This window comes from Cygnus olor, chromosome 6 (genome assembly GCF_009769625.2).
Source record: "Cygnus olor isolate bCygOlo1 chromosome 6, bCygOlo1.pri.v2, whole genome shotgun sequence".
Taxonomy (NCBI): domain Eukaryota; kingdom Metazoa; phylum Chordata; class Aves; order Anseriformes; family Anatidae; genus Cygnus; species Cygnus olor.
In genome coordinates this window covers 35286532-35299745 of record NC_049174.1, presented here as the reverse complement: position 1 = coordinate 35299745, position 13214 = coordinate 35286532, and the positions used below count along the sequence as shown (strand labels likewise).

General features: G+C 36.1%; 1 protein-coding gene across 7 annotated transcripts in view; it reads left to right on the top strand.

Annotated features, from left to right (window-relative positions):
- Positions 1-13214, top strand: part of LRP1B (LDL receptor related protein 1B) — a 684970-nt gene that overhangs the window by 273184 nt on the left and 398572 nt on the right. For all 7 annotated transcript variants that reach the window (XM_040561328.1, XM_040561327.1, XM_040561326.1 and 4 more), the window contains one exon: positions 819-956. In XM_040561328.1, coding sequence (XP_040417262.1) covers positions 819-956 — 138 coding nt within the window. The remainder of the gene's footprint in view (positions 1-818; positions 957-13214) is intronic.

Here is a 13214-nt window from a genome sequence, read left to right as displayed (position 1 = left end):
ACTGCGCTTAAGTCGTGTACGATTCATCCTCTAAACGAGCTAAACCCTTCAGAACTACATGTGCTCTGTAATGTGTTAAAAATCTCAAAGTCCGTCTCATGTGAAATTATAATGTTTGTTGGTTTTTAATCATTCAGAACCCTCACAAAGTGATAAACAACAGAGAGCCTTGAAAATCCCTCTCCTTAACACTTCAGAGATAAGGGGATGCAGAGTGATTGCATGGGGATTGCACCCCGAAGGGAACTATCACAGCATCCTTATCCTCCCCTGCCATCTTGTACTGCATGGCTCCAGACTCCTGGGATGGAGGGACAGTTTCTGTGACGTAATGCAGCCATTAACGTGTAGCATTCATATGTATTTCCATAAATAGCTAAGATTATCCATATAGCAAAACAGTGGATATTAATATAAGTACCTATTATTCTTATGACCGTAGAATTTCCTACACCGGGATTCACAAGGCAGTTGCAAATCTATGATACATTTTAGTGTTTGTAAAATTTAATTTTAGCTTCTGAAAAGTTTAACTTGAAGAAAAAAAAATGCAGTATTTTATCACCTGTATTTTGGGAAGTAATCTTCTTTGACCCCTTGATTTCCTTTTAATTGCACTAATCATTACCTGATGATTTTAATTTTCCTAATTACAGCAATGATAATGTGCTAAAAGTCATCAGAATGGACTGATATGTGGAGTGTTGCCCTGAGATTCAAAATGGGAATAGTATGCAATATAGAACATTTTTTTTTGCCTTGTTGTAGATACAGAAGTGTAAAAGTATATGTAAGAAATGTTCTGTGTCTTTTTTTAGGTCCTGAAGAAGTGGATTTCAAGTGCACCCTGAATTATATTTCCTGCATTGGCACAAACAAATGCATTCACTTGTCCCAGCTCTGCAACGGTGTTTACGACTGTTCAGATGGGTATGATGAAGGAGTACATTGTCGGGGTGAGTAGATTTCCTGAGGAAAAAATGTTTTAACCTGAAGTCTTTTACTGTATATTTTCTTGAGTTCAAAGAGAACTAGAACTTTCTTCTTGGGAATATATATACATATAAAACAAAAATTAATTTTAATGTACGTTTCAAGTACTTTTTAATTTAATTAATTAATTTATTTTTATGAAGCAAATGAGAATAAAAAGTACATGCAGGGTTTCAGACTTTTATTAAGATCGTATGATGGAACTGGTTATTCCAAGAGAATGATGTGGAAACCCTTTATTAGGAAACAGAAGTTGGGCAGCATAATGTTTGCCAGAATTTCTTTTTTCTTATGATTCATTTAAACAAAATAAAATATGAAAACAATGCTGAAAAAGACATTAGATTTGCCATGAGCATTATTTTGCATTTAGAGCTTGCTTATGGGGACGATTTTATTTAAATTATCAAATGTATAGGAGTGTACTTACCTAATTCTGGCAATGAGAAATCCTAAATAGAAATTGGAGTAGGTCAATTTTTTTAACACTTCAACTGTAATACTCAGAAGTTTTATTAAGCTTTGCCTTGGGGACAGTTATGGGGCTGTCATTTTAAGCTCAAATCTAGGATACCATCAATCATTAACATGTCAACTATTTTCAATCAGTAGACTTCACTGCAAGGCAAATAATTGCTGATGGTCCTTAACAGAACTTATGTTCAAGAACAGAAACTCAGGAACAGGTTCTAGGACTTCAGCTAGAATCCAATGTGACAATATACAGGAAAAGGTACAATTAGTGGTACAGCTCAGAAAGTTAAATTAGAATTTAAAGGTTCATTTGGACAGATTTCCAGAACTGTCATAGTAAAATCCAAGCCCGCACCAAAAATAAGCCATATAAAAAAATTAAATAAGAAACAAAAAATGCCACCTGGAATTAATCAGTGCAATACTGCTGACTTCACAAAACTACAAATAGTTATTTTTATGTAACCAGGTGAGGACAGAGGCTGTCATACAATATATGACAATTCTTATTCACAGTGATGGGAATCATTTCTTTTCTTGAAGGCTCTACTTTTGTAGTGCTTGTTCAACAAGCATTGTAGAAAATCAAAATTTGTGTCAGCATATTCATTTTAGCACTGGTCCCAGGATCCAAAAAAAAATTTAAATTGGCCAAAGCAATACTTGGTCCCTACTGAGGCTTTCTGATTTTCTTTTTTTTTTTTTTTTTTAAAAAAAAAAAGAACAGTATTCACCCATTAACCACAATTCACAATTTAAATGTGTATTTCTCAATGATTCATGTATTTCTGTAAATCTGGATTGAATGACAAAGGATTAAAAACTGCCAAAGCTGAATAATTATTATGTTTTAATTCTTTAAATTAGGAGAACAGTGGAATTGGAAAAAGAAATTGACCAAAATTAAAATCTTATGTTAGTGTAAATTAAATACATTTGGTTTTCATACGTAACATGACATAAAATCACTTGCCTTTGTGCACGCCCTTTCAATTTATGCTTAAATCAGTCTTGCAAGGTTATTGATTCCCACTCCTTTCTTTATTATCATATATGAATATGAAAACTTCCCAGTGGTACAATTAATGCCTACTCTAATAAATTACCATAACATTTACTTAAACATACTAAAAGTAAACATTTGGTCACAGAACACATATAGAATGAAGTCGTTTTAAATATATTCTTATGAAGAAAGTTGTCGCCCAGTAACTCATGTCAGAAGTGGTTAACAGCTCATTAATATTTTGTAGCCATTATGTATTTTGACCTGCTTATTAGAGGTTGTTCTTGAAAATATTAGTGGACACATTTCTACCAACAAAGCCAAAGAATAAGAAAACAATCCTATTACATTGTGGTCGTGTAGTTTGCTAACAGCTGCCGCTAATGTGTCAATATGATATGTTTGGTATGAATGTAATATAGTATTAACTATTTTATACATATATATGTATCAAAACAATGAATGGGGGGACTGCTGAGCCATTCTGTTGCTGTATTTTTTAAGGACTGAGTATACAAGTGATATGTTTAGTTCATCTCTTTGGCCAAAACCTGCAAAGTTGCTCCGGAAACCTGGCTGAATTGTTACCTTTTTCCTTGTATTAGTGGCATTCAAATTATGTTACTCCTTAATTAAGATTATTCATATGATATATTTGACTGATCAGGGGGGTAATATCAGTTCTAAATATTGAGCTGCACACAACTCAGTTGGTCACAGACCTATGCTGCAATGATCTGCTGATCGCTCTGTGTAGGTAAGTTATGGGGCAAGTGACCGTGTCAGGGACATCTCAGTGATCAGGTCACAGCTCCGCAAGGGTGAAGGCTTCCAGTAATGCTCAAGAACTAATGGAGCACAAGCATTCAGTAACTGGAACTATTCTCATTTCTTTCTCTAAATTTAACATTCTTATGTTAATTCATTATATTATGATCTTTGAGAGAGATATTCAGGCCTGCACCTTTCCCTGGGCTAGTAAAAATATGATCATATCTGCAGTGTGAAATGGTAATGTATGTGGAATTTCAAGGGAATAGTAGTAAATACAATGACTTTCCTTTCTCATCATCTTTTAGTTCAAGCACGTATGCATTTTTTGCTGGTGAATGTAATGCATAAATTCAGGAGGGGTTGTGGCAATATGAAATAAAAAATGTTTTATTATGTATGGTTGTTTCACATTATGTGTTCCAATGTCCTTCAGAGGAGAAGGGGTGCTTAGTTCACTGGAACTGAAACTCACTGTGTGTATTAGAGATAAAGCATCTGTATTTAGTTATTTTGATTTCTTAGCTATTTTTTGACTAATTGAAGAATGCTTTACAGATGCTGAAAATGTAAGCAAGAGCTCAAAGTATATACTTGCTCCTCATTTAAACTGTAGGCTGGGGCTGTTTGGTGTCCTGAGGTTCCCCAGATAATTTCACCTTGGTGTGACTAGCCAGGTCAGGGTCAGTGCCCATCAGCTGTTTGGAGGCGTGATAAGACTCAAGTAAATGTACTGATGCCAGAACTAGACCCAGACTAGAGCTGTTCTGGCAGAGGACTGGTTCAGAGCTTTTTCTTGTCAATTTAGCTTTTTTTTTTTTTTTTTGGTAGCACCATTCTTCATGTTTCTTTCGAGAGCCACATCTTTATTTCTGTTGCGTTTTCAGCCACTTTTAAAGCTCAGCTTTAATTAAAACACCTTGTGCCACAGGGGAGTCACCGAATTACTGCAGGCTGAACGGTTATAGCTCTGAGTCTTTTCTTCCCATGGTTCGTGCCAGAGCACCATGCTCAGTGAGCTCACCGAGGGCATTGCTGGCACGGGCCTAGGCCGCAGCCTGCCTGTGGTCCATTAGGGCAGGTACCATGTCGCTTCAGCTTGCTCCAGCCACTGATTTTGTGGTATTTTGAAGGAGAAAATGCCTCATTTTTTCCCCAAAAGGTTTTAGGAACAACTTAGACAAATGTCCATCAAGGATTAGATGGAGTAACTTAGCTTTGAGTAGGTAAAGGATTAGATATATTCTTAAGATAATTTCCAGAGAATTACAGTCACATTCCTATGAATCTTAGGAAGGGTTTTTAATAGGGCTGCAGAGGTGGTCTGTACAGTTCTATAAATCTGTACTTTTTATATATTTGGCAAAAAATTGAATTCAATATGCCAAAAGTACTTTCCAGTCTGTTTCTGATTTAGAGCTGTAGAAAACAAGAACTTCTACAGAATGTAGAAATGACCTTTTTCACTTAACTAGCTTAAGAAATACATTATTATTAATAGCTGCAGGAATTATTATGCTAAAATTATGGATATTTCAGCCAGAAAATACTAGAAGAATACTGAAAAAAATAAATTGCTAGCACAAATGTTCTACAAATCTTTGGCTCTGTGCCAATTTATCATAAAATAGAATATTTTGGGAACAATTACTGAGAAGCAAAACTGACAGAAATAACAGACGCTCAGGTAAGAACCCAGTCTGCTGCTCTAAACTTAAAAGATGAAGTTTGTTATGCATTACACTGCAGTATCCATTGCATTTCTGCGGGCAGTGTTGTATTGTGTCACAGGAATACTGCAAGTTTATCTGGTATGGCTGACAAGACAAAATAACAGCTTCTATGTGTACAGTTGTCCAGTGGACACATTAGCAAGTAAAGTACATAGTGGTCACATTAAATGGTCTTCTGTCACACCCTCGCCATGCATTGTGCTCTGTAATTCTTCGGTTGGAGGATAAACAAGCCAGCTTTGGGGAGGGGAAAGCAGGAATGCTGCTGGGACTCACTGGAGGTCTCTGCTCACGCTAAACGCCTGAAGTGCCCAGAGTGAGAAGGTTTTTGAGGGCACTTTCATTCCAAATACTGCTGCTGATTAGCTGTCAGTAGTATCTGGCCGGTATCCCATCTCTGTGAAGTGCCACAGCTGCTGGCCCGGGCTCAGGGGAGCTCGTGACCTGCACTTGAATTGCTTGTCCGGGCTCTGAGTCACAGCAGCTCCCCTCTGAAGTCAGAGTTGATGGAAAAATGTGACTGTATCTTTCCCATCTGAAATACTGATTATTCAGATTGCTTATACCATCTCATATTGAAATTAATCATAATAGCAAGACTGCAGCATCCATTAAAGCCCTTGCTATTTTGAGAGTCACTCATAAGGTAATTGCCTGCATGTCTACCTGTCTGCCTACCTAACACCACTGACAAGACGAGCCTACGCGCACAGGAGCATCTGCATTACATTTGGAAGACTGTCTTATGAAAATAACTTGAAAATGTTTTTGATATATTACCTAGATGTAACCCGACATGTTTTAATGGGCTAATTAAGATTAAGAAAATCTAGGAGAGATCACAGAGGTTACTTGAGATACTTTCTTTTTTAATTAAAACTAAGTTAAACTGAACTTAACTGAGATCTGATAGAATTCTGCTAACTCTTCGGATTACTTGAATCTTTGTTAATTGTGATCTGAGCTTTAATCTCTAGTCAATAAAATATACAAAAGTAAGCTCTGGATCATTTAGTATTAAAAAAAACCTGCAAAACACACATACAGAAGATTTAGCCAAATAATTGTTATGTTTGCAGCAGCCTATAATCAGAGCATTATTTTTCTGTTTAAGCTTTTTGAATGAATTGTTACAAGATGAAGATTAATGCAGCTATTACTGAATCATGTATTCACTCTGGCACTTCTACAGCTGGAACACTAGGAAGTTTAACATAGTGTTTACCAGAGGCAAAAATAGAAATTTCAGAACTTTATGGAATCTTCAGGCCTTTCAAGAATGAGAAATTGTAAAAGTATGAAGTTATGGAGCTACATTTATATCCTAATCTTCCTTTTTTCTTTTCTTTTTTTTCTTTCTCTGCTTTTCCTTTCTCATGAAGTCGTGTTTCAAAGGAACAAAGAAAATCTAAATTAGTCTAGAATTGTAAATGTTCCCACCTTTTTCTCATGAGTCTTTTCCTATGCATGCCAGCAAAAGAAATCTCTGTAAACTCATTTGGTTTATTCTGACAAGTTTGAAATCACTCATCACCCTCTAAGACTGTGCTGTACAAAGTGTCAGATCAGGTTACTGAATCCTTGTACCCTCAGGAAATCTCACATTGCTTCTGATGTACCAGAGGGGCTGCTGAAACCATCAGGTAACATTCAAAATTATTTCCTCTGCAACCACTCTGCATTTGGTATTAAAATTTTCACATTTTCACTGGTTATAAGACAGAAAAGAGAAAAAAAAAGCGTAGACATAAGATGATGATAAGTATTTTTGCTTTGGATCAGAGCTGCTAGTAAATAAGAGCATTTGTCTCAGCAAAAGCATGTCTTGCCCTTTTTTTTTTTTTTTATCTCCTTCTCATTTTACCATCCAAATACCAGTTCTTTGTATATTACTGTCTTTCTCATCTTTTTGCCTTAATACAATATGATGTGGCTCATTGAAATTAGCCAAGGTCATTTAGTCTGTTCTGCTGTCAAGAGAAAGAAGTCATGGGCTTGGTGATTTAATAACTTTCTATCACAAAATCCTATTGCAGCGAAGCAAATTAAAGGTGGCTGGCAGGGGGATAGAGCAGTGGAAGATGTTTGAGTGATGTGTTTTCATCCCACCTTTTATGGGCTGTTGCTAAAGAGATTTTTTCAGGCCAGATAATGTGAACACTGTTGTTAAGATATCAGCGTTGTTTGTATAGTAAATTAAGCGTAGAATTTAAATGTTTCACCATATATGATAATAATATATGCTAGTAGATCATTAAATAATGTAGAATATAGTCTGTGTAGAGTGTTGTGGTGATCCTGTTTATTGAAAGAGTAACATGTTTTGTCTATTTCCATTTCAAGTTGTAGTGTTTGTTTTCTTGAGAGAAAAAGTTAGATAAAGTTACTTATTAGCAAAATCAAATGTTCGTCTGCCTGAATACAACTACTGATTAGTTTTCCTAATGAGCAGAAGTGTTTAAAATGAATACACTTTCTTCAGGGTCTTGGAAACTGTTTTTACAGTAGGAAATGCAGTTCTGAATGTTTGAACCATGGAGGTCTTTCTTCCGTATGAGACAGGGCATTAAAGATTGCAACTCCAATATTTTAGTTTTTCTGTGACTTGATTGCCTAATAAAATGAGCACAGTGCTGTAGACACGTTAATTTCTCATATTTTAAATTAGATCATGATAGTTAAGTGGGCCAGTTAGCTGGCACAAACTTGGTGAAAACAGCTACAGTCAGTGTTGTAGGGGGATGCGATGGAATGATCAGAGAAAGCTTTGTTCTACTTTCCAGGGATTTAGGTTAAATGGTATTTATTGTTGCCTGCTGTTGTTGTTGCCTGCTGTTACTGTTTTAAGGATGCCCTCTACTGAGAAAAGAAAACAAACATACAAACTCTCTCTATGAAAACAAACATACAAACTCTCTCTATAAGCATCCCATTTTCAGTTTTAGTCAAGAATTTTTATTATCTTTCTGTTGATTAGTGTGTCTAGTTACCTGATTATTTTTCCCCTTATGTTACAGCTAATAACATTCTTTAAGAAATTATCTTACATGAAACATGGAAGATGCTTTTTCTACAAATTAATTTCAAAGTGTTTTTATGGCAATAAATACTGTAGGCACAATCTTTTCATCAGGAGGTCAGACATATACACATTGCAAAAACAAACAAACAAAAAACCACTCATGAACATATCCCACAAGCAGGAATTGTAGTTGCTGCTTAGCAAAAATTCTGATTTCACTAGTACTAGGAGGGAAGGGAGGGTATAGGTCAGACTTACTGAATCTTTCAGAAAGCACTACTTTCTCCAGTTTCTGTTAGAGCATTTTTCTTTTTCATAGTGTACGGAAACTTTTAAATTTAGACCTGCAGGGTAAGAATTCAATTAATATTTCTTACATTAACTAATAATAAAATTATATCTGATGAGGAAAAATTGATCTGAGGCACCCATCCATCAATAAAAGGCATCGCTATTAAATTTCCATGGACTCATATTCCAGTTACATTATTTGTGTATTCATTGCTCATATCAACAGAATTTTGAAGTAATTGAGCAACCTGATGTTTGAAGTGAGAAAGAAAATTAAGTGAAAGGTACATTTGCCGAAAAACATGGTTTTGGTCCCCCTGAAGCTATTCATAAATTCAGCCTAAATTTACAGAATAGTATCAAATGGAAGATGGAAAAGAAGAAAGAAAAGAGCAAATTCAAGGGCTGGCATCACATAATTTGTCAGAAAAGTAGTTGTCAGTTTTCTGCCCCAGGAGTCCTCAGCCAAGCTAAATTATGAGACTCGGTTTCGAGTTCTTTCATTTCCTGCCTGCAGGGATTTGACTTCCCAGCTCCTTATCTTCCCAAGGTGAATAAACAAATGAGCAAACTACAAGATGTTCTGCGTGAGGGATACTTTTCCTCCTTATGGCTCTCTTCTCTGGAATAAACAGTTAAACATTCATTACATCAAATACTTGAACCTCTAGAAGTGTTCATTTTAATTTCCATGCCAAAGAGTTGGTTCTGGTCTGTAAGTAGCTCCTGTCTCAACCATTATTAGTGTGTTATTAACCAAAATGGGTCGATCCTGGGTGTTGGTGTAGGTATAGTCCCACCTGGCACATGTATGCCTCTACATATTTCTGTTTTACATATTTCCTGTTTTTTCAGTAGCTAGAAAACATTGTCTGGTATTTACAGAGGCCTTCCTCTTCTGTAATCTGTAGCCTATTACATAAAGGAAAACGGGATTGCCAGGTTTGTATCTTTTCAAGCCAGTTATTTACTAATAAAATCAGAAAACTTGATGAAGGTAGGCTTTTCCTTTGCCTAGTTTTTAATCATTCCTGTAAAGTGTTCAGTAGGGAATATGTCCGGAAGACTTCTTTAGGCTATTCTGTCTTTTCTCATGATACAATTTATAGGTGAGAAGAAAATAAAAAGGGGGGGGGGGGGGGGGGGGGAGAAAAAGAAAAACCTCATGCATTTTTCTTCTAGACAAGGACTTTAATTTCATACCATATCCTGCTTCTTGCATTTTGCAGTTTTAAGCTCAGGAAACTGTATATTCAGAAAGTCTAAGTCATTTTCAAATCCTGCAATATAGTTTAAAAGTTAAAAGTTGCTATCATTTCTTAGACTATGATAAACAAGTCAAGATGTCACCAGCAATCTTAAGTGAGATTGATAACATTCAGTGGTGTGAAGAAGTTTTCTTTGACACTTTGAGAAATAACTCTTGGTCTTCCACTCAGAAGCAAGAACATACGCATAGCATAAAAAGCTGATTTCCTGAATTCATTTTATCCTCTCTGGAAGATTTCAGTGGTCTTTTCTCCACATAAAAGCTGAGTCAAGAAAGCATAGCAGTCTTTAACTCACAGGAGTAAGACCTATAGTTTGAGTTATCTGTGGAAAGCACAGATTAAAATATTGTGAGATGCAATAGAAAGAGGTAAAAATTGTGGTAGAAACAAAAAGGAGAAGTGATACCACAGGAAAGTACAGACAGTAAATGGCAAGTAAGAAGAATCACTGGAAGCAATCAAGTAAGAATGAAATCTGGGAAAATGCGTAGATCAGAAATACAAGGTTCAGTACAGTCCTTTTACATGAGGGCTAATAAAGGAGACCTATTTCAAGTCAGTGCCCGCTGTTTGGACATATGCGTGTCAAAGAGAAGGAAGGTGTTTCCACTGCACTGACTAAAATAAGAAAACAAGAGCATGCCAGGAGACTCCATAAAGTGAGAATACTTTCTCTTTTGTGTCTCTGATTGTTGATACTGGTCCTTTAGAACAGATTTTACCACAGTTGCTCCACACAACACTTGTCTTACCAGTATGGAAGATGGTAAACAACATATGTTTTAAATGGTTGAAACTTATGATTTGTCATCATGTTCTTTCTGATTTTGAGTTGAAGGAACTACATACTTCCATACTAGATACTGCAAACTTCCATTCCCTGAAATTTGGAGAGAAAGAGACAAAATTCACCTGAAACTGAAGGTCGTAAATATCACAGATTATGTAAAATGGTACTCATCCTTGCTTCAGTAGTATTCACTAAATAAATGTAATAGAAATCAATTGCATTTGAATCACACATAATCTATGCTGTTGGTGTACTGCAGAAGAGACATATTCCTCTTAATATTATTTTAACCCCGCATATGCAAAGAGAATGCAGATCTTATTTCCTATACTCTGTGAAGGTAATGTGCTCCCAAGGCTCTTAAGTTCTTTAACTTCTTTTTTAGTTTTGAAGACACTTGTTACAAAAATTAAGCAGTGTGCAACAAGCAAAAATTTTTAGTTAAGATCAGACCTGAAGCCTGCTAGAGTTAATGGCAATAACCCTTTGGTTTTGGGCCCTTGGACCGGTCCTATCAAAACCAAAAAAAAAGTCTGTGATTAATTTTTTGAAACATTTATATTCTATTTAGTTATGCAAAAGGATGATTAGTTTTAAAGAAACCCTATGAAAATGCTAGATCTGGAGAAGGATGAGCTGTGTTTGAAGTTCAGAATGTGACCTTTTCCCACTCTGTGCAGAACAGTAATGTTTTCTGGCGTGCATCTGAAGTGTTGGGTAAGGATGTTGTATTTGTGTTGGCTGCTCTGTGAACTTTTTAGCTCCGGGATATTGTGCTGTAGCAAGGTACTCTATGAAATGAAGCTTCCTAAAACTACATTTAACATCTTTCTAAAAGAATTTGTAGTTCATCCTTAAACATTCATTCTTAAACATTCATTAAAATGCAGTAAAGTGTTAAAAACTCTACTTGGAAAATTAATTGTCTTATGCTTGGGATGGACTAAAGGAACAATGGACCGTTGTCAGCCTTCACATTTTCTCAAAGGAAGTGAAGGCCGCTAAGAGTATAAAAGAGGAGGAGTTAGCAGCAGAGCATATTACGATTCCAAAAATAGGTTTATGAGATGCACAGTGACACTCTTCTGACCCTTTGGGATAGAGCTTGGTTTCCATGCTTAGATGAGGTTCTATAAGAGCTGATGTCATGTTCCCAAAGCCAGATCAGGCAGAGAGGCAATGTCTGTGTTTTAAAATAAAAGACTCATTTAGAGTGATTTAAGCCCCAAACATATCTCTTCGCCATGCTATTGAAGGTCAGAGTCCTAGCTCATTAAGAACTATATATGGCCTTTTAAACAAATGCACTTTTTAATTACCAGCAGGCAATTCAGCACAATTTGTTGCTGTCTACAGTACTTTTTATTGCCTAATGGTCTTGCCTCTTTCAAAATTATGCGTCAGATGTAGGACCTGCCACTAGTTTAATTGACTTTTTCTCTTTTTTAATGATGTGCATCTTCTAGAATTCAGCAGAAGCGAATCCAGCTACACGTAGGAAAGGCAGCTCCTTGTATCAGTTATGTACACCTGCAGGGTAAACATATTGGTGATAGGAGTCCCTGCTGACCCCCAGAGGATATTCTGGGTAGGGAACCCGGAGCTGTGACCTATGTTCTTGTGTCAGAGGGGATGTATACAAAAAGAAGTGTTCTCTGCTGAAGGACAGGAGTTGTTGGCAGCTCTGTCCCCTCTTCTGGGACTCTGGAACACACCCTGCCTATTTAGAAACTATTCCTTGCAGAGATTTTTTCTCCCTGCTTTTAAGGTAAAGCTTCTGTACTGGAAAGAATAATCTCAACTGGTCTATTAGTTTTAAACCTGGTGATAAGGTACCTCCATGGCATGCTGCCTCAGTATTGTTCTAAGGCAATTTCAGCAACCATTCCAAAAACTGCTGGAGAAATGATGTAGTTGTAGGATAAGAATTCATGTTCCTGACTGGTTGTGTCATCACTTTCATCATTATTTTTTAGTTGCATTTTTTCTGTTATTGACTCTTTCAATTTATTAAAAACAAACATCACTTAACGAGCATTCAGATCTTGATTTATTTGCTAAACAAAGTAAAATGTGCAGTCACATTTTATGTTCTATTTTAAAATATTTATAGCAGAACAGTTCCATCTGGGATCAAGGCATTATCATCAAAAGTGACATAGACTAACAGATTAAAAAGAGAATAGCTCACAATTCTGAACTATCAAAACATTTAGTTGTCTTTTAGCAAATTTGAGCTTTTTTACTTTGTTGAAAGACAATGAAGCGATACAAGAATGGCATGAAACATTTACGCGCAGGTAGTTTTTAGTTATAAGAGTTGATTTCCACAAGAAAGCCATGAATGTAGTTTGAAAATCACAAAGTAATGGCATGCGGCAGCATCAGGAGGATAAAACAGGATAGGAGTAAGTTCTGTGCTGCAAATTGTTGCACAAATGTGTACAGTTGCATAAAAACAAAACCGTTCTGACATCCTGAGTACTCGCATTTAAGGACATTTAATTAGAAATACTTATGTGAAGTGTAACTATTCAGCTTTCTGCCACGAATCGACACAAATATTTTATATTAAATAATAATCAGATAATTACTCACAAATTTAAGTGGTCACAGTGTGGGGCCTGTCCTTGTGCTTCCTGGTAAATCTGAATGACCTACGATGCATAAGAATGGAAAGTGCTCTACTAGCTCTTCCTGAAAACAAGGTTTTACTTAACGTGGGAGTTGGATGGTTTGGTTTTCAGAAAAGGGAAGGAAACACAAATCCAAACCAAATCTTGCATTGGTCATAACATCTGGTTAGAGGAGAGGATAAAACACAGTCATCTTCAAACAGTAATTTCCCCCTCTTGAGCTTAAT